The 21,436-nt window shown below is 49.6% G+C and overlaps 1 protein-coding gene across 1 annotated transcript; it reads right to left on the bottom strand.

Moving 5' to 3' along the window:
• Positions 1 to 275: 275 nt before the first annotated feature.
• On the bottom strand, positions 276 to 20,604 carry PTGDR (prostaglandin D2 receptor). The gene is made up of 2 exons (XM_035140985.2): positions 19,641 to 20,604; positions 276 to 3,451 (listed from the first exon to the last, which is right to left on the bottom strand). The coding sequence occupies exons 1-2, from the start codon at positions 20,550 to 20,552 to the stop codon at positions 3,218 to 3,220; spliced, it is 1,146 nt and encodes a 381-aa protein (XP_034996876.2). The 5' UTR covers positions 20,553 to 20,604; the 3' UTR covers positions 276 to 3,217.
• Positions 20,605 to 21,436: the final 832 nt, after the last annotated feature.

The following is a 21,436-nucleotide window of genomic DNA, read 5'->3' on the forward strand; positions in this document are numbered from 1 at the left end:
GAGGCATTCGTAAAGTGAGGCACCACTGTAGTCAGAAAGTAAGCCATGGCAGCATTTTTTTAGCATTAGTGAAATATAAGACACACCCCGAAAAGACATACCTCCATGCCATGTAGAGCGAGACCACTGAGTGCCCCAGCCAGCCAGCGGGACCCAGCCAGCCAGAGGGGCCTGGAACTGGCAAACGCATGGAGCGCCTGAGCCAGCAGCCTGGCCTTTTTTTTTTTTTTTGCCCGGCTGAGGAGGCCTGCTGCCCCACTGCCAGAAACGGAGGCTGCAGAGCGCCCAGCAGTGCCGGGCAGAGCGCCGAGCCAGCGGCCTGCCGCCTCGGTGCCTGGAACTGGCAGCCCGAGCCAGCGGCCTGGCCCCTCCGAGGAGGCCTTAAGGCACAAGACATCCCCTGAAAATAAGACACCGTGTGTTTTTTTTGAGTAAAAAAAGGTATAAGATGGTGTCTTAAAAAAGGGGAAACACGGTAAATGGCGTTTCCGTGCGGTGCTCTGGTTTGCCAGAAACGGCTTAGTCATGCTGGCCACATGACCCGGAAGCTGTATGCCGGCTCCCTCGGCCAGTAAAGTGAGATGAGCGCTGCAACCCGAGTCGTCCGCGACTGGACCTAATGGTCAGTATATAATGAGTTAAAGGAAATGTTTAAAAATACTTTTGTTAAAAAACCAGAAGCCTTTTCATTGGGTATAGTGGGCGAAGAGATACCAAGGGAAGATAAAAGGCTCTTTATGTATGCAACAAGAATGCTTTTAGCGCCCAAAATGGAAACAAATACTAACGAAAGAAGAGCGGCAGATGAAGATGATGGACTTTGCAGAACTGAAACAAATTTTTTAAAAAATCCTTCCAGTAGCACCGTAGAGACCAACTAAGTTTGTCATTGGTGTGAGATTTTTGTGTGCATGCACACTTCTTCAGATACGCTGGCAGAACTGGCGAAGCTGACAGGGAAAATCCGAAACCAGCAGGATCAAGTATTCCAAAACGACTGGAGTAAATTTATATGATATCTGAAAGACTATTGCAAGCAATTAACATCACTATAGCAGGGTTGTCTGGAGACTTGTAATGAGAAATTTTCTACCTTTCTATATTTATTTAAATTTTGAGTCATTTTGTAATGAGTCTAATTAGAATTGGAAAACGTACAAATCGCTATGATATAAAGGTTACTATTGATGATGTGAATGTATATTATTAAATGGAAAATAAATAAAAGTTATAAAAATATCAGGCGCTTGGCAGATGTCTCAGACTAAACATTTGTTTGGTCAGCTAAAGCAAACCAACCGGTCTTCCCAAGGTGAAAAACTGCTCCTGGGAGGGTGTGTGACTGTGATTGCCATAAGGACCAACCAATCGGCAAACACCGTCAGGTTTCTTCTGAGCTTGGCGGGAACGGAACAATGGGCCCCTCCAGGCAGGCCTCGCCCCTCAAATGACGCACGGCTGGATGCGCCCCAATGTTGCAGAATAACACAACGCAGTCGGGAGGTTCTTATTTCCAACCCCTTGCTCAGCATTCCATATCCGAACCTTTTCGTCAAGGGCTCCAGGCCCTTTCATCGTTTCAGTTGTCCTTTCTCAGTCCTGGCCTGACTGACGCTCACCATTCCGTAGCTTCCCCAGCAATGCTCAGGATTCAAACTTCAAGAAAGAAGATTCCACCTAAACATTCCTGACAGTAAGAGCTGTTCGGCAGTGGAATTTGCTACCAAGGAGTGTGGTGGAGTCTCCTTCTTTGGAGGTCTTTAAGCAGAGGCTTGACGGCCATATGTCAAGAATGCTTTGATGGTGTTTCCTGCTTGGCAGGGGGTTGGACTGGATGGCCCTTGTGGTCTCTTCCAACTCTATGATTCTATGATTCATAGAATAAGAACTGGAAGGTACACCCCAGGGTCATCTAGTCCAACCCCCCGCCATGCAAGCTAATGATTTGCTGGATGAAACCCAACATTGGCTTGATGACATCTGCACCATTCATGTATAAAGCGGTGTGTGTGTGTGTGTGTGTGTGTGTGTGTGTGTGTGTGTGTGTGTGTGTGTGGAGATTCCTGATTTAAACACAGAAAGTAGGATTTAGTTGAGGGCAGATCAACTCCACCGTCCCTCCTCTTCAAGAAAAGGCAAGTCACATGTATCTTTTTATCCCTGGTCATTTTGCCTGCCTGTTTCTGCCCCTTCCCCAGATCTACAGTCTCCTATTTCGAGATGGGCGTAACTAGGAATGTACATACTGCTCCAATCACAGCCGCTCTACTGGGAATGGTCGAGGTGGTCACTCCGGATTCTGTCGCCTCGCAGGCCTGTGGGCAGAAATACGAGGGGGGGTTGCCCTTTCGTGGCAGCACCACATATCCACGTAGCTATGTGATTCTCCTATCAGGCCAGACAACTCGCCTGGTCGCCACTGGCGAGCAACCATGGCCTCCAGGCGACCTGGCAGGAAAGTCCTTGCAAGCTGGGAGAGAGCGGACTCCTCTCTCTTTAACTTTTCAGGCCTGCCCACAAGTGGCTGAAATCCTCGCGGGCAGTACGCAAACCGTCTAGTACCTTTGATCAGCTTGCTTGCAGGCTTGGCATGAGCCAGTCGCTAAATGCTTTGGGGGGGGGAATCTCCCCAGGTCAAGTACACTGGGAGTGCAATGTCCCCCGTCCCCCGTCCCCCCAATTTGGTGACTGCTTCTTGGATTTTTCACCTATCTTAAAAGAGCAGAAACCATGAATGATGGTGCGGTCACTACATTAAAAACCTAAGGAGAGCCTGCTGGATTAGGCCAGTGGCTCATCTAGTCCAGCAAGCATATGGTTCTTACACTGGACAACCACATGCCCCAATGGGAATCCCACAATCAGGATTTGAACACAAGACCTTCCTGTATTTTCCAGCAACTGTTATTCAGAAGCATTGCCGTGGAGGCAGAGCCTAGCCCGTAGCCATTGCCAGCCCTCTCTTCCACGAATTTGTCCAGTCTTCTTTCAAAGTCACCCAGGCTGGTGACAATCGCCGTCTCCTGTGGGCATGAGTTCCAAAGGTTAACCATGCAGGTCAAGCCAGCCGCTTCTTTCTGACCAGGGAAAATGTTTGCTTGCAAGCACTTCGTCCTGTTCCTTGGACTATGGATGATTTATGGGGCCGGGATTGGGGGGGGGGGTGGAGTCCAGCTGGACCCCCTCCAGCACCAGCTCCTCAGAAGGCAGAAATGCCTCACGGCACAGGATCGGACCCTTTCTGCTCCCAAGTTTCCAGCAGCTGAGAGTCTGGGGCCCTTTTCGAGCTCAGCCTCCTCGAAACCTGGCGGAGGCAACTGCGGAACAGGGACGTCCGGAAAATAATGAGGACCCAGGGGTCCACGATGGAGTTCACAGAGAAGAAGCGCAGGGCGGTGAGGTCCGCCTTCTCGTCGAAATCCGGGGCAAACGCGCCGACGTAAGCACGGACCTGTGGGAGGGGAGGGAGACAGGTTGAAAAACTCACTTGTGACAGATTGGGGCGACTGAATATTATCGTGACTACTACTTCATAGAATCGTAGAATCATAGAGCTGGAAGGGACCCTGAGGATCATCTAGTCCAACCCCCAGCAATGCAGGAATATGCAGATGTCCCAAACGGGGATTGAACCTGCAACCTTGGCGTTATCAGTACCACGCTCTAACCAACTGAGCTTTCCAGTTGGTTTGTTCATTACCTGTTCTTCTTCACCATAATAATAATAATAATACAGTCATACCTTGAGTTACAGCTGCTTCAGGTTGCGTCTTTTTGGGTCGCGCTCCGCGCCGAACCCAGAAGTACCGGAATGGGTTACTTCCGGATTCCGGCGCACGTGCATGCGCAGAAACTTAAATCGCACTTTGCACATGTGCAGAAGCGCCGAGTCGCGACCCGCGCATGGACAGACGCGGGTTGCGAACGTGCCTCCTGCACGGATCACGCTCGCAACCCGAGCGTCCACTGTAATAATATCTTTATTGTCATTGTACGACCTGTGTACAATGAAATTAACCAAGCCTCCCCCCTCCACAAACACTCCATCTCTTATGGAACACACCACCTCACAAGTCAATTTCGCTATATTATCTTCCATTCAGCAGCCTAACAGCCCACAGATAGAAGCTATTTTTTAGCCTGTTGGTACGGCTGATTATACTTCTAGAATCATAGAGTTGGAAGGGACCACAAGGGCCATCCATTCCAACCCCCTGCCAAGCAGGAAACACCATCAAAGCATTCTTGACATATGCCTGTCAAGCCTCTGCTTAAAGACCTCCAAAGAAGGAGACTCCACCACACTCCTTGGTAGCAAATTCCACTGCCGAACAGCTCTTACTGTCAGGAAGTTCTTCCTAATGTTTAGGTGGAATTTTCTTTCTTGTAGTTTGAATCCGTTGCTCCGTGTCCGCTTCTCTGGAGCAGCAGAAAACAACCTTTCTCCCTCCTTTATATGACATCCTTTTATATATTTGAACATGGTTATCATATCACCCCTTAACCTTCTCTTCTCCAGGCTAAACATACCCAGCTCCCTAAGCCGTTCCTCATAAGGCATCGTTTACAGGCCTTTGACCATTTTGGTTGCCCTCTTCTGGACACGTTCCAGCTTCTATATCTCCTGCCCGAGGGTAGAAGATTAAAGAGGTGCTGGCCGGGGTATGAATCGTCCCTGAGAATTTTTCTCACTCTCCTAAGGCATCGATCTCTTGCACTGTCATCTAGCGGGCTCAGGGGGCAGCCCATGGCATCATTCACCACCCTCTGTAAATACTTTTTGCCCGTGGCTGTCAAGCCAACGTACCACACTGTGATACAATATGAGAGGACACTTTCTATTGCAGGCCGGTAGAAGGAGGTCATCAATTGTTGTTTAACATTGTTCTTTCGCAAGACCCTGAGGAAATGGAGTCTCTGTTGGGAATTCCTAACCACCTGAGTTATATTGTTTTTCCAAGTGAGGTCTTCACTAAGGTACGGTAAACTCCCAGGAATTTACAGGAATGTCCCAGGGCAGATTTACACCAACTTAAAACTCGGTACGTATTGAAAAACACTTCATCTAAAACATTAGGAAGAACTTCCTGACAGTAAGAGCTGTTACCCGCACTGACTGGCAGCTCCAGGGTTTCTTGCAAGGGACATTCGCAGCCAGATCTAGCATTATCTATCTATATCTATATCTAATCTATATCTATTCATCCATCCATCTATCCATCTGTCTATAATTCTATTCAAATTTAATTTACATTTTAACAGTTATCTTTTACAGTCGCACCTTGGTTCTCAAACATCTTGGTACTCATGATAGCCATGTTCAAATATATGAAAGGATGTCATATGGAGGAGGGAGAAAGATTGTTTTCTGCTGCTCCAGAGAAGCGGACACGGAGCAATGGATTCAAACTTCAAGAAAGAAGATTCCACCTAAACATTAGGAAGAACTTCCTGACAGTAAGAGCTGTTCGGCAGTGGAATTTGCTGCCAATGAGTGTGGTGGAGTCTCCTTCTTTGGAGGTCTTTAATCAGAGGCTTGACAGGCATATGTCAAGAATGCTTTGATGGTGTTTCCTGCTTGGCAGGGGGTTGGACTGGATGGCCCTTGTGGTCTCTTCCAACTCTATGATTCTATGATTCTATGTATGACAAGGAAGGGGTGTGTCCCAGAAACACCTGTCTTGGCCATCAAAGGCCAGGGTAGAGAGCTACATCTTCAGCATTACACTGCAGAGGCAGTGGAGGTGTAGTGGTTAGAGTGCATGACTAGGACCTGGGAGACCAGGGTTCGAATTCACCACTCAGCCATGGGTGACCCTGGGCCAACCACTGCCTCTCATCCTAACCTACCTCGCAGGGTTGTTGAGAGGATAAAATGGGGAGGAGAATTATGCAGGCCACCTTGAGCAAAGTTGGGCGGGGAGGTGGCATATCATACCGTACAACTTTTGGAGACTGAAAACTGGGATGCATGGTTTTTAACAACCCCACGGTGTATAAATTTTATGGAATAAATCGGTAATGAATAGCAAGATCTGGAGATTCGCTATCCCAAAAGCCACTGAAATATTGCAAGCAAGAATTGCAGCATAAACCCATTGCTTTGGTTTTTCGGCTGTCTGCATGTGTAAAGAGCTCCCCCTTGTGGATAAAGATGGTGGTTGCTCAGTCTCAAAACTTTCTTTGAAGGGGTAGAATCAGAGTTGGAAGGGACCACCAGAGTCATCTAGTCCAACCCCCTGCAATGCAGGAATCTCAGCTGAAGCATCCCTAACAGGTGGCCATCCAACCTCTGCTTCAAAACCTCCAAGGAAGGAGAGTCCACCACCTCTTGAGGGAGACCGTACCACCTTTGGAAGACATTTGAAGGCAGCCCTGAATAAGGATGGGTTGTTTTTTTTTTGTTTAATGTTTTATTATGTTTTTATAATTTGTTGGAAGCTGCCCAGAGTGGCTGGGGCAAGCCAGTCAGATGGGCGGAGTATTATTATTATTATTATTATTATTATTATTATTATTATTATTCAGGACATCCCTATTTTCATATGCACACCTGCAGTCTAAAGTGCTTCTCAGGTGCCTTTCTGGAACATGAGAATTGGCTCCGAGTCTCCCTGCGTTCGTTCCAGGAGGGTCATACTGCTATGTATCTAAGCACAGTGGTACCTTGGTTCTCAAACACCTTGGTACTCAAAGAACATGGAACCCAAACACTGAAAAACCAGAAGTAAGTGTTCCGGTTTGCAAACATTTTTCGGAAGCCAAATGTTCTCCGTTTTGAGTGTTACACTTCCGATTTGAGTTGCACACTTCGGTTTTGAGTGTTAATGCTGAGGTCTGTCTGGTTTTGCTATATATTTTGCATTTTTGTTTTTGCGGCTCTTTCTCGTTTTGGTTTTGTGACTGTGTGGGACCCAGTCCAGCTACTGATGGAATGATTGTGTGACCTCAGTACATTGTTTATGGCTTTCATTTTATGGATCTTGTTAGTTAGCAAAATTCACGTTAAATTGCTGCTTTAGGGGTTGTTTTGAAAAAGTCTGGAACAGATTAATTCACTGTGCATTACTTTCTATGGGAAAGCGTGCCTTGGTTTTGAAATGCTTTGGTTTTGGAACGGAATTCCGGAACGGATTAAGTTTGAGAACCAAGGCACCACTGTAGATCCATTTATAACAGGCATCCCCAAACTGCGGCCCTCCAGATGTTTTGGCCTACAACTCCCATGATCCCTAGCTAACAGGACCAGTGGTCGGGAAAGATGGGAATTGTAGTCCAAAACATCAGGAGGGCCGAAGTTTGGGGATGCCTGATTTATAAGATCCCCTGCAAGGTCTGTGAAGCTGGGCCTGGCCAATTTGTAACAGTTGTGGGTGCTAAAAATAAGGGCTGTTTCAGGCACGATAGGACAGCAGAAAGGCTGTGAAGCACCCTGAGATCTTCAGATGGAGGGTGGTATACAAATGTAATAAATAAAATAAATAAAAAAAGAATCACAACATTGTGAACTAGGTGGGGCTTCCCTTGTGCTTGACCCAGAAGCTGCGGCTAGGGGAGGAGGTTGCAGCCCGACTGCTGGCAGGAGCGAGGGCTTGCCAACAGGTAACACCTGCGCTCGGAAGTCTGCACCAGTTGCCAATTCTCTACCGGGCTGAGTTCAAGGTGTTAGGAGTCCTTAGCAACTCGGGACCAGTTTACCTGCAAGATCGCCGCACCTCATATATCCCCGCCGGACTGCTTCGGTCTGCGGCACTGGCGCTGTTATTGGTGCCACACAATACCCGTTCTGCATTTGCAAGAACTCCACCTTTTCATGCACTTTGGAACTCCCTGCCTCATGATACCAGGCAGGCGCCTCTGCTGCTGTGCTCTTTCTGGCGCCTGCTAAAAGCATTTGGGAACCGCAGATCCAGAAAAGGGACTATCTGCTTATCTGCTCGCCCCAAGTGATGGTATATATGAGCAGAGCCTTAACTCTGAGCATCTTCAGCTTTTTGTTGTCTCGTGTCAGATCTCTTAGCCGGAAAGCAGTTTGGGGGAGTTTTAACAGGACCGCTGCAGTTACATTGTTTTTGGAAAGCTATTAAATGCCTGCGGAGGACCAGAGCCTCACGTGGGCATTCTGAGCCCTTTTAAGGCCAAGATTACAAGGAGAGGAGGTTGGAGGTTGTCAAGAGGTCAATGGAGACATTTTCGAGAAAAGCAAATGTTGAAGTCGGTGCGTCAGAGTCCAGCCTTGGCCAAGTTCAGGGGTGGCTGTAAGGCCCGGGGAGCCACTGCCTCCTTAGTTCAACAAACTCATCCCCAATGCCCCCCCCTCCAAAGGCATTATTCAGAATTGTGGTTTGCAACACCCAGTAAGGAAGAGAATAACGCAACAAAATTGAAAATGGTGACAGTTAATTTCACATTTATTCCAAATCCCACTACAGTGGTCCCTTGGTTCTCAAACTTAATCCGTTCCGGAAGTCCGTTCCAAAACCAAAGCATTCCAAAACCAAGGCACGCTTTCCCATAGAAAGCAATGCAAAACGGATTAATCCGTTCCAGGCTTTTAAAAACAACCCCTAAAATAGCAATTGAACATGAATTATACCATCTGACGAGACCATCGATCCATAAAATGAAAGCAATAATCAATGTGCTGTACTATAAAATAAATAAGACAATATTGCAGATGATAAAAATTAGAATTTATTTTTTCCCCTCACTTGCACTGATGCTAGTCATTGTTTGGACGGGGGGCTTTTATCCATTTCCACAGTCACACCATCAAACAATCAGTAGCTGAACTGGGTTCCACGCAGTCACAAAAACAAAATAACCGGAAAAGCCTCAAAAACAAAAACGCAAAATAAATAGCAAAAATAAAAGTGCCAAACTTAATCTGTTCTGGAAGTCCGTTTGACTTCCGAAATATTTGAAAACCAAGGTGCAGCTTCTGATTGGTGCTCCAGAAACAATAGCCGACAGCCACAGCGGACGTTCGGCTTCCGTAAAACGTTTGAAAACTGGAACACTCACTTCCGAGTTTTCGACTTCCAGAACAGATTAAGTTTGAGAACCAAGGTACCACTGTATTCTGTTTTCCGTTTGGAGAGATTACTTCCTTCCTTCTTTCTCCTGCTGTCTCGCTTTCCAACCCAACCCTTTAATTATTTGGCTAGTTCTTTTTAAGTTTGGTTCGTTCCTTTCTCATAGAATCATAGAATCGTAGAGTTGGAAGAGACCACAAGGGCCATCCAGTCCAACCCCCTGCCAAGCAGGAAACACCATCAAAGCATTCTTGACATATGCCTGTCAAGCCTCTTCTTAAAGACCTCCAAAGAAGGAGACTCCACCACACTCCTTGGTAGCAAATTCCACTGCCGAACAGCTCTTACTGTCAGCTCTTACTCGCTCCTGTTAAAATTCAGGCCAAGGCACACTTTACATCGGGGATAGCTAACTGGTGGCCCTCGAGATGTTTGTTGGACTACAAAGCCCATCTGCTTACCAGCTAGCATGGCCAGGGATGATGGAACATGGAGTCCCAACAACATTTCCTTGGGGAAAAGTACTCACCCCTGATTTACATGGGTTTCCATATTCCTTTGGTGTTTTGCTCTGGAATGGATTAATCTGTTTTGCATTACTTTCTATGGGAAAGCGCACCTTGGTTTTGGAACGGACTTCCGGAACGGATTAAGTTTGAGAACCAAGGTACCACAGTACTTTCCAAGGACCCTTGTTTCCCTCCTCCCAGTGAAGTTTCTCCAGGAGGGCACAAGTTTCTTGTATTGATTTCCACAATTTATATACCATTTATTTATTTAGTAGATTTGTCTCAAATGAGGCCAGGGCACCAGACAAAATGCAGCGAAACATCTCCAAAACAATTCCATTGCAGAGGCCGTTCTCGGAAAGATCTCAGCTTCAAAGCCTTGTTGTAATTCCAGATAAGAATCAGCTAAAACTGTTTTAAAAAAACAACCACCCTACACTGCAGAGCCCCTGTGGTTAGACTGCTGGGCTAGGACCTTGGAGAAGAGGGTTCAAATACTCACTAGGTGACCTGGGGGGGGGGAGGTCAATCGCTTCCTCCTTGCCTAGCCTACCTCTCAGGGTTGTTGTGAGGATAAAGTGGGGAGAAGGGTAGGATGTACGCCGCCGTGAGTTCTTCAGAGGAAAGAAGGTGAGATATAACTGTAATAAATAAATGTAATAAATCAGGTTGCAGTTAAAATGCCTTCTGGGTTTTATTTTTTAAGTCTTCAGTAGGCAGTGGAGCTTCACTGGGGAGGGGGCCTGCCTGACCTCAGTTGGGAGGAAGTTCCCATAAGGCTGGGGTCTCAATACCAAATGAATCTGAGAAGCATAGAATTGGAGGGGACCCCGAGGGTCATCTAGTCCAACCCCCTGCAATGCAGGAATCTCAGCTCAAGCCTCCATGACAGATGGCCATCCAACTTCTGCTTAAAAACCTCCAAGGAAGGAGAGTCCACAACCTCCCGAGGGAGTCTGTTCCACTGTTGAACGGCGCTTACCATCAATAAGTTCCCCCCCCCCCAAATGTTTAATCCAGGGGTCCCCAGACTTACCGGCGTTTGGGCCGGTTCCCACCGCGCCGATCGCGCGGCGGGCCGGAGGACGGGGGAGCGCGCGCCTGTGCGGGCCGGCGGGCGGGGGAGTGTGCGCCCGTGCACATGCGCACGGGCGCTTACTGGCGCGGCGGCGCACTTCCAGGGTGGAAAAAGCACCGAAAATCCGTTGTGCGCATGCGTATGGGCCTCCCCCGACCCGGAAGTACACCAGAAATGACCTCTTCCGGGTCGGGAGAGGCCCATACGCATGCGCACAAAGGATTTCCGGCGCTTTTTTCCCGACCTGGAAGAGCGCTGCCACGCCACGCTGCGCGCCGTAAGAGGGGTCGGATTGGCAGGCCAATTGGGCCGCATCCGGCCCCCGGGCCGTAGTCTGGGGACCCCTGGTTTAATCGGAATCTCCTTTCTTGTAACTCGAAGCCATGGGTTCGAGTTCTCCCCTCCGGAGCAGGAGAAAATGAACTTGTTCCATCTTCCATGTGACAGCCCTTGAGATATTGGAAGGTGGTTCTCATAAGTTCTATTTTTCGAGGAGGAGGAGGAGGAGGAGGAGGAGGAGGAGGAGGAGGAGGAGGAGAAGTAGTGCCGGAATTCACCACGAGTTCTCTTAGAATGGCAATGGCGCCCACCTGAAAAGTGCTGGAACTGAGTGCCGGCAGAAAAAAAAAGCCCCGGTTCTCTTATCTCCTCTCAAGACTCCGCTTTCTAACCTAGCTGCTGGTGGATCCAGGTCACTACCAGCAGTGACTCCCTTGATCAGGCATCCATCCCTTGAGATATCCTGGACCCAAGTTGGGAAGGGCCTTGCCATTTGATCCAAGAGCCTTGAACCTTGCCCAGGAGAAGACAGGAAAGGGCGATTTCAGAATGGGCTCAGCGGCTCAAAAATCACCATTCTCGCTCTAGAGACCCGGCCTGCATTTGACAATCTGCCGGACGAATCAGATCTGGCACCAAATCTAGCCAAAAGCCTGAAGACTTTTACGCTGCTTGGCAAGCATCCATTCTCATGTTAACAGGGTTCCTGTTGTGTCTGGGCCACTGTACTCTCAACGTTCCTTTCTGAGAAGACACTTTGGCTGAATATTTTTTTTGCTGCTCTCCTCTTGAGGCTGGGCTCTGCTGACTGTGCGGTGATAAGATGGCAGATATCGCTATCTCCCGTTGCCTTTGATTGTTTGACTTCCTTCTGCTGTCTCCTTGAGAAAATGTCCTTTAAAGGGGGGAATGGAGGGGGGACAGGCTGGCAGACCAGATGGTTCTCACCCCAACCCTGCTCTGGTGGCGAAATTTGAAATATGGGCAGAGAAATCTAAATTTAAGATGGATATCAGTGGATTCACGTTACAAGAAAGGAGATTCTGACTCAACATCAGTACTACTACTACTAATTTTTTATTTATACCCTGCCCATCTGGCTGGGTTTCCCCAGCCACTCTGGGCGACTCCGAACAGAACACAGTGGCACCTCGGTTGTCAAACGTAATCCGTTCCAGAAGACCGTTCGACTTCTGAAACGTTCGACAACCGAGGAGCAATGGGCTGCTGGCAAATTCAATGGAGAAAATTGAGAAACGCACCTCGGAAGCCGTTCGACTTGCAAGGCACATTCGAAAACAGAAGCAATTCCTTCCGTGTTTTTGGCGTTCGAAAACTGAAATGTTCTACTTCCGAGACACTCAAAAACCGAGGTTCCACTGTATTAAAAACACGATAAAGCATCAGGCATTAAAAACTTCCCTAAACGGGGCTGCCTTCAGATGTCTTCTAAAAGTTTTTGACCTCTGGTGGGAGGGCATTCCACAGGGTGGGTGCCACTACCGAGAAGGCCCTCTGCCTGGTTCCCTGTAATTTGGCTTTTCGTAGCGAGGGAACCGCCAGAAGGCCCTCGGCGCTGGACCTCAGTGTCTGGGCAGAACGATGGAGGTGGATACGCTCCTTCAGGTATACTGGACCGAGGCCGTTTAGGGCTTTAAAGGTCAGCACTAACACTTTGAATTGTGCTCGGAAATGTACTGGGAGCCAATGTAGGTCTTTCAGAACTGGTGTTATATGGTCTTGGCGGCCGCTCCCAGTCACCAGTCCAGCTGCCACATTCTGGATTAGTTGTAGTTTCCAGGTCACCTTCAAAGGTAGCCCCACATAGAACGCATTGCAGTAGTCCAAGCAGGAGATAACTAGAGCATGCACCACTCTGGTGAGACAGTCCGCGGGCAGGTAGGGTCTCAGCCTGCGTACCAGATGGAGCTGAAGTTTCTTGTGTCTTTATTCTTTTTAGGAGGGGTCTTACCAGGAATATACTCCAATCTGGGCATGCCCAGATTGGATTGCTTAACTAAAGAGTTTCAAACGAATCTGCAACTAGCTTCTTGCTGTGTAAAAGGGGAATAAGCTCTACTATATGTAACTCACTAACATAGAATCATAGAATCGTAGAGTTGGAAGAGACCACAGGGGCCATCCAGTCCAACCCCCTGCCGAGCAGGAAACACCACCAAAGCATTCTTGACATATGCCTGTCAAGCCTCTGCTTAAAGACCTCCAAAGAAGGAGACTCCACCACACTCCTTGGTAGCAAATTCCACTGCCAAACAGCTCTTACTGTCAGGAAGTTCTTCCTAATGTTTAGGTGGAATCTTCTTTCTTGTAGTTTGAATCCATTGCTCCGTGTCCGCTTCTCTGGAGCAGCAGAAAACAAACTTTCACCCTCCTCTATATGACATCCTTTTATATATTTGAACATGGCTATCATATCACCCCTTAACCTTCTCTTCTCCAGGCTAAACATACCCAGCTCCCTAAGCCGTTCCTCATAAGGCATTGTTTCCAGGCCTTTGACCATTTTGGTTGCCCTCCTCTGGACACGTTCCAGCTTGTCAGTATCCTTCTTGAACTGTGGTGCCCAGAACTGGACACAATACTCCAGGTGAGGTCTGACCAGAGCAGAATACAGTGATACTACGGTATTACTTCCCTTGATCTAGATGCTATACTCCTATTGATGCAGCCCAGAATTGCATTGGCTTTTTTAAATGCTGCATCTCACTGCTGACTCATGTCAAGTTTGTGGTCTACCAAGACTCCTAGATCCCTTTCACATGTACTGCTCTCAAGCCAGGTGTCTCCCATCCTGTATTTGTGCCTTTCATTTTTTTTTTGCCCAAGTGTAGTACTTTACATTTCTCCCTGTTAAAATTCATCTTGTTTGCTTTGGCCCAGTTGTCTAATCTGTTAAGGTCATTTTGAAGTGTGATCCTGTCCTCTGGGGTATTAGCCACCGCTCCCAATTTGGTGTCGTCTGCAAACTTGCTCAGGATGCCCTCAAGCCCATCATCCAAGTCATTGATAAAGATGTTGAATAAGACTGGGCCCAAGACAGAACCCTGCGGCACCCCAGGGTTCTGTCTTGGGCCCAATCTTATTGGGCAATCCTAACATGAGTTAGGAAGGATAATATTTAATCAATATATCCTCTCCTACTACCCACAACATTCCCACAGAAAGCACTGTAATAAATGTGAACTATTACAGCTATTACTACTCCGAACCAATGGTTTCAAGTGACAAGAAAAAGGAGATTCTGACTAAACATCAGGAAGAACTTTCTCACAGTAGAACGGTCTCCCTCTGGAAGTTGTGGACTCTCCTTCCTTGGAGGCATTGAAGCAGAGGTTGGTTGTCCATCTGTCAGGGATGCTTCGGTTGAGATGATCTTTGGGGCTGGACTGGATGACCCTCAGGGATCCCTTCCAACTCTACGATTCTATGATTCTATGCTCGTTTGCTCAGCCTTGGCTCTCATGGCTAGATGTGCCAGTCTCAAAGCCCTTGAACCACAAACCTGAGCATTGTGGCCTAAGCCAAGATAAGTGGTTTCATACAAATTGTAGGTACTGTCTTTGATATTTGTTTTGTTTATATGTATATTAGTGATTTAGTTTGAATACTAATAAGACCTGGTTTATACCACCAGTGAATGCACTAAACATAAAAGCACAAGGAGAAACTACTGAAGAAGCCCGTCATATGGGCGAAACAGGCAAAAAAACGCCGGCAGCCTGTCTACTACCATTGACACCTCGCTCGACCTGCTGCCACTTTGCTGACCGCTATATAGCCTCAAAGACTATAAAGACTGGTTTGCCTTTAATTTGTACATGCTATCTGTTTAACGTTTGATTTTGGCTCCTGTGTCAGCACTTGTATATGGTTCTCTTATTGTTTTCTCTTTGGATTAATAATACTGGATTGAAACTTAATTGAATCTGGTGCCTTTGCGTGCTGCTTGTTTTGTTTTGGACTTGAACCACACATGGCAGGGCTAAACAACTAGATTGCGATCTGGCTTTCCTAACAGAGGCCTCGCCTTGCCCGTGAAGCGCACCAGGCGAGCCACTGCTACAGGAGGAGAAGGCTGCTGTCGTCACGCTGTCTTGTTTTGTGGCTCCAGCACATCATCTGTGCCGCAAACAGGATATTGGAGTTGATGGTCTCTTTTGTCGGGCGCAGCAGGGCTGCCTTGATGACCACAGATCTGTCTTAATCTTCTTTGCTCTGTTCCAGACATGCCGTGCGCGTTGGCTAAAAAAAATGGATGCTGTCGGCCGGCAACGCGAAACATTCACCCGACTGTGTGCAAGTAACCAAAGCAAGTTCTCAAATGGATCAATATTAGTCAGTGTTTTCTCGCAGTCCCGTTCCAGAAATCAATTAGTCAGCAGCTTTTGACTTCTAAGGGACGCAGCAAGCTGCAAAGAATCTGATAAATCTGAGACTTGTCATTTTGGGTGCTCCGAGAAACCCAGCCAGAATGTTTTGCAGCTTAACCAAGAGAGAACAGCAGCGAGCCCTTTCTGTTACCCAGAAGAGCTTCCCACGTCCAAACACCCCAGAGGGCAGCTGTTCTTTCCATCCCTGCTGTTGTGCTAATCTCAGAGAGGTGCGATGTGATGATTCTCAGGAAAACCATTGCAGGGTTCAGAGCCCTTAGCTACAACAACGAGGGCACAGTCAAGGTCTGCTGTGATGTACCGTAGCAGGGTTGGGGTGTGACTTACGGGGCAATGGCTATGGGGCTTGGGAGATAAAAAGCCTCTGTTCTCTGGTGGGGGAGCAGAGGGGGGGGAATGAGTTACAGCGACCTGATCAAATTCTCCTTTAGTCTTAAGAGAACACGAGTAATTTCAGAAAGCTAGGGAGAAAGGAAGGGCAGGTGGATCAGAGGCCGGGAGAGGAGCCTACATTTTGCAGCATTTCAAAAATCTGGAGGCATTTGACCCATGTTGGGCAAAAGATTCCTGCAGTGCAGGGGGCTGGACTAGATGACCCTCGTGGTCCCTTCCAACTCTACGATTCTACAAAATCTTCTACAAATGACAGAGGGGTGTGTGTGTTAGTTTCTGTAGAAAGTAGCCTACTGCAAGGGGTGAATTTGGCATTTCTTGTGTCCCCTTCTCTCACTTTTAGCTCAGCTCACTACCCGCATGCGGCCCTCATGTTCTTGCCCAGAAGGGAATGCGGCCCTCAGCCTGGGAAAAGTCCCCCCCCTTAGTTATGCATGCATACGACTTACTCCCTAGAGAGCATCCAATCTTGCAGCCTCCATTTCAAATTTTCGCTTTGTAATTTGATTATAAACTGAGCTCAAACTGCACACACTACAAAGCATAAAGCGATACTTTTAGCATTTTCTCCTTATTTAAAAGCTTAGAGTAGATTATATATGTCCTGTTTCTCTAAAGCCCTTAAACCCAACAACATCTGTCGCAGGGAAAGCTGCAAAACTTCAGGTTGGGAGACTGTGGGATGTGAAAAACAACAAAACCAGAGTCCTTTTGAATACACATTCATGATGATTTGTGCTCACGATGGTATCAGGGAGGTCACACGTCATCACACTTTCAACGCCGGTTGCACCTGCAAAAGCTTTGGGGCTGATCATTCCCAGTCGGTGCACATCTTCTTGCTGAAATCCTTGAATTTTGTTTATACCACAAATGTTCGGTTTCATTTTCTTTGCTTCTTTTGGACGTTGTTGTTGTTTGTTGTTTAGTGTCCGACTCTTTGTGACCCCATGGACCAGAGCACGCCAGGCACTCCTGTCTTCCACTGCCTCCCGCAGTTTGGTCAAACTCATGTTCGTAGCTTGGAGAACACTGTCCAACCATCTCGTCCTCTGTCGTCCCCTTCTCCTAGTGCCCTCCATCTTTCCCAACATCAGGGTCTTTTTCAAGGAGTCTTCTCTTCTCATGAGGTGGCCAAAGTATTGGAGCCTCAGCTTCAGGATCTGTCCTTCCAGTGAGCACTCAGGGCTGATTTCCTTCAGAATGGAGTGGTTTGATCTTCTTGCAGTCCATGGGACTCTCAAGAGTCTCCCCCGTACTGCGGCCAAATGTGGTATGATTTGGGAAAGAGTCACAGAGTCACAGAGCAAGCCAAAGCGAGATAAATCCACGGCTAATGAACTATCCTTGTGTCAAGAATATGCTGCAGAAAACACCCTCAACCGCCAGGCCATTATCTCTAACCAATTTGTTCTAGAGACTGACTGCAACGTGGATGGAAAACAGACGCCAAAGTGTCACCCTCAAAGGTGAAAGCAGGCATATGTCATGGATATTTTGGGCAGGCCAATGAGGATGTTAGAAAGGAGAATCAAACTCGTCTTGTGTGGAAGTCCTCCTCTTTCAAAATTCTGCCTCCAAGGAGCAGCCGGCGTAAGATCTCTGCCTCCCCCCCTTTCCTAAAACAATTCCAGCCCGTGTTAATAGCTGCTATATCATTTATCACCGCAGTCCTGCTATGGCCAGGGCTCTGTTTTCTGTTAAATTAAACAATCTGCGAGGGCTGCAGCAGAAGGGACAGGAAGGTGCGCAGTTATCAAAGAGATGCCAAGGGGAGATTAGAGCTAAAACTGTCCAGGGAGGGATGTTACATTCTGTGCCACACAAGGAGAGACCAGGCTTGCTTGGGATCCATGGAAAAGGCACGTTTTGCTAGCAGAAGTCGCTGGCACTCTTCAAATCAGGTGCGCAGATCATTGCGTGTGGCATCTGTGCCCCTGCAGGCAAGACTAAAAGGGTGGAACCTCCACTCTGGGCGGCAGTCTACCAGTTGCAGGGAATCACAACTGGGGTGTTGGGCTCAGGGCCTGCTTGGGGGTTTCCAAAAGGCATCTGGTTGGCCACTGGGAGAACAGAATTCTGGACCAGGTGGGCCATTGGCCTCATCCTGCAGGCTCTTCCTGCAGAACTTCCTGACAGTAAGAGCTGTTCGGCAGTGGAATTTGCTACCAAGGAGTGTGGTGGAGTCTCCTTCTTTGGAGGTCTTTAAGCAGAGGCTTGACAGCCATATGTCAAGAATGCTTTGATGGTGTTTCCTGCTTGGCAGGGGGTTGGACTGGATGGCCCTTGTGGTCTCTTCCAACTCTAGGATTCTATGATTCTTCTGGTGTCCTTAATATTAAAGTGTGCTAATTTATTATTGCTGTTGTTAGTTTTATTAAATTTCTTCAGCACCTTTCTGACAAAATCTCAAGGTGTCCCAAAAAGAATATACAATGAGAAGCAAAGTAAAAACGAGAATATAACGGCGGTAACAGGAATATCACTACAGTGGTACCTCTGGTTGCGGACGCGATCCGTTCCAGGGTGCTCTTCGCATCCCCGAAAAGTCCACAACCAGAGCAGTGGTTCTGCGCACGCGCGAAGCGTGATAGAGAGCTTCTGCGCATGTGCAAAGTGCGCAGAACGCTTCTGCGCATGTGGCGAAACCCAAAACTAAACACTTTCGGGTTTGCCGCATTCGCAAGCTGAAAAGACGCAACCTGAAGCGGACGCAACATGAGGAATGACTGTACAAGCAGTAAAATCCACATCAGTCCAACAAAAAGCAAAAAAGCCCAATTCACCATTCATTATTGTCAGTGCTGCCTTCACTAGGGTAGATCCAGACAGCTCAGCTGGTTGAGGGTTGTGGGTTCGAGCCTCACGTTGGGTGAAAGATTCCTGCATTGCACGGAGTTGGACTAGATGACCCTGGGAACTCAGTTCCAGCACCTCTCAGGTGGGCACCATTGCCATTCTAAGAGAACAAGGTGAGCTCTGGCACCTCTCTTCCTCGGAAAAATAGCACTGAGACGATTCTGTCTCTCCCGACCTCATTTCACACAGTCCTCAGTTTAGTTTTAAAATCTAGCTACCTGTAAGTGTGACCACGGCAGTGTTCTGGCCGAAAGTGTTTGTAAAAGGGGGTGGACCATCTCCCTTCTGCCTTGGGCCCCACAAGATGCTGGGTTCAGCCTGGTCCACGGCTGGCTGGCACGAGGAGACCCTCTGCTCTTCCACTCACCCCAAGTCTTCCTCAGCTCCACCTGTGGATGCCAAGGGTTGAACAGGTGGCCTTTGGGAGGCCCATGGCAATGTGCTACTGGAGATAGCTTTTCCATGCTCTTTAGGCATCTAGATGTACATGGGGGTGGCGGGGGGGGCTGCCCCCACCAAGGACCAAAATGCTGGAGGCAGGGGTGCCAACTTGAATAAAATGTTGTGGTAGCTCAGGTAAGCCCTGCCCCACATAATTGATCACATAATGTGGGGCACGCACACCATTTGAATGCCCGTCAACTTTGGGGCTCCCCGGCCCCCTCAAATATATCCGGTTCCTCAGCGTTGGCTGGAGATTCCCTGGAGAGGCCCTGTGGAACGCCCTCCCATCAGATGTCAAAGAGATAAACAACTATATGACATTTAGAAGACATTCTGAAGGCAGCCCTGTTTAGGGAAGTTTTTAATGACTGATGTTTTGATGTATTTTTAATCCTTTGTTGGAAGCCGCCAAGAGTCGCAGGGGAAACCCAGCCAGATGGGCGGGGTAGAAATAATATATTATTATTATTATTATTATTATTATTATTATTATTATTATTATTATTATTATTATTATTATTATGGTGCTCTCTGGGCGCACAGAGCGCGCCTTCCGACGGGGCATTTCCCTCGATGGCCAGTCCCTCTCCAAGGCACACAGCTCTCCCGTCCCCCCCGTTGCGTTACTTACGATCATGGGCAGGGAGCAGACGGTGAAGAGGGCGGTCATGAGAGCCAGCAAGACCAGCTGGCCCAGCTCCTCTGTGCGGCCGGCGCAGGGAGGCCCGGGAGTCGCGGCCGACGGGGCGCCGGTGCTGCCGCCGCTTCCGTGCGCTCCGGCCGGCTGGCTCCTTCGCGGGGGCTGCCGGCGCGCCATGCGGTAGAGGCTGCGCATGCTGGCCAGGTTGCAGAGCCCGATGGCGAGTCCCAGCGCGCCCAGGAGGCTGGCGTAGAGCACCGAGTAGGCCCGCCCGCCGCCGGCCATGCGGATGAAGCACCAGGTGCCCGGGCAGTACTGCACGATGGCACCAAAGCCCAGCAGCGGCAGGGCGCAGAAGAGAGAGCACAGCGCGCCCGCCGCGACGGTTAGCAGCGCGCCCAGGCGCCGGCTGGTGTGGCGCCGGTAGAAGTAGGGGTGGCCCAGCGACAGGCAGCACTCCAGGGCCATGGCTAGTAGCAGCATGGTGGGCGCCAGGCCGAAGAAAGCCATCAGGAAGGCGAAGAGCTGGCACAGGCTCCCGGGGCTCGCGTCTCCAGCGCCGGCGGCTGCGTCTTCCCCGACGGCAGTTGCTGGCGGCGGCCAGAGCTCGCTGAGGCTGAGGTTGCGCGCATAGGCGGCCAGAACGATGGGGCTGAGCAGGCACTTGCCCAGCAGGTCGGTGGCGGCCAAGGCGCTCACCAGGAGGTAGAAGGCGGACGCCCTTGGGCGCCCCCAGCCGCCGGCGCGCTGCATCCGCGCGCGGATCTGGTGCTGCCACAGGATCCCCAGCGCCAGCACGTTGCCCAGCAGGCCGGCCGCGAAGAGCAGCGAGCCCGGCAGCGCCGACTGGCCGCCCTCCAGGTGCCGGTTGGCGCGGCAGCGGTAAGCGCCGCCGCCGTCCATGGAGCCGGCGGCGGGCGAGAGCGTGCGCCTCGACGGGGCGGGCTGGGCGGGACGCGTGTGGGGCGGCGCGGCGCGGCGAGCCGTGCCTATGAAGGGGCGCAGGGCGGGGAGGATGGGCAGGAGGGTGGACGGCCTCCCGCAGACGGGGCGGGAGCAAGAGAGCCAGAGAGGTGGGGCGGGGGTTAAGAGAAGGAAGCGCAAGCCACGCCGGGAGGGCGGAGAAGGGGCCGTTTGTTCCCACGGGGAGCGGGGAAGGAATCCCGGCTGTCTGTGGGAAGTAGGGGCTGAAGCAAGCGAGAGGGAGGGAGTCCCCTTCTAGACGGCAGGCGGAAAAGGGTTCAGGAACCGCGAGGTGCCGGGGCTTAGGGTTGCCTGGCAAGGCACCTTCTCTGCCCCAGAAAAACCCTCGTCTGCAGCGCCGAGAAGGGTAATAGGTTGGGTACAGTGGGCCTGCGGAAAGGTTGCCAGTGACCAGGACGCACTGCACATGCCCAGAGGCACTCTGCCCGTCCTCACGTGCCTCGCCGCCACTTCTGTCCGGGATGTGTGCAGCAGTAACTCGGAAAAGGGGATCCAGATCAGGGTTCAAGGTGTTTGGGGCGGGGATTTCGCGAGTCCAAGGCGCATAGGATGGCAGTGCGGCAGCAGGACATCTGCTTTGCGTGCAGAAGGTCCCAGGTTCAGTCCCTGGCTGGCAGAATCTCCAGGTAAGACTGGGGGGGGGGAGACCCCTGTCCAAAACTCCGGAGAGCAGCTGCCATTCAGAGCACGTAATGCACAGAGCACGTAACGCACGTAACGCACAGGGTCTGACTCAGAATAAGGCAGCTTCCTGGTATGAATTGCCCTCAGGTGACCAGATAGGGAGGCTTTGCAAAAACTGG

This window comes from Zootoca vivipara, chromosome 1 (genome assembly GCF_963506605.1).
Source record: "Zootoca vivipara chromosome 1, rZooViv1.1, whole genome shotgun sequence".
Taxonomy (NCBI): Eukaryota; Metazoa; Chordata; class Lepidosauria; order Squamata; family Lacertidae; genus Zootoca; species Zootoca vivipara.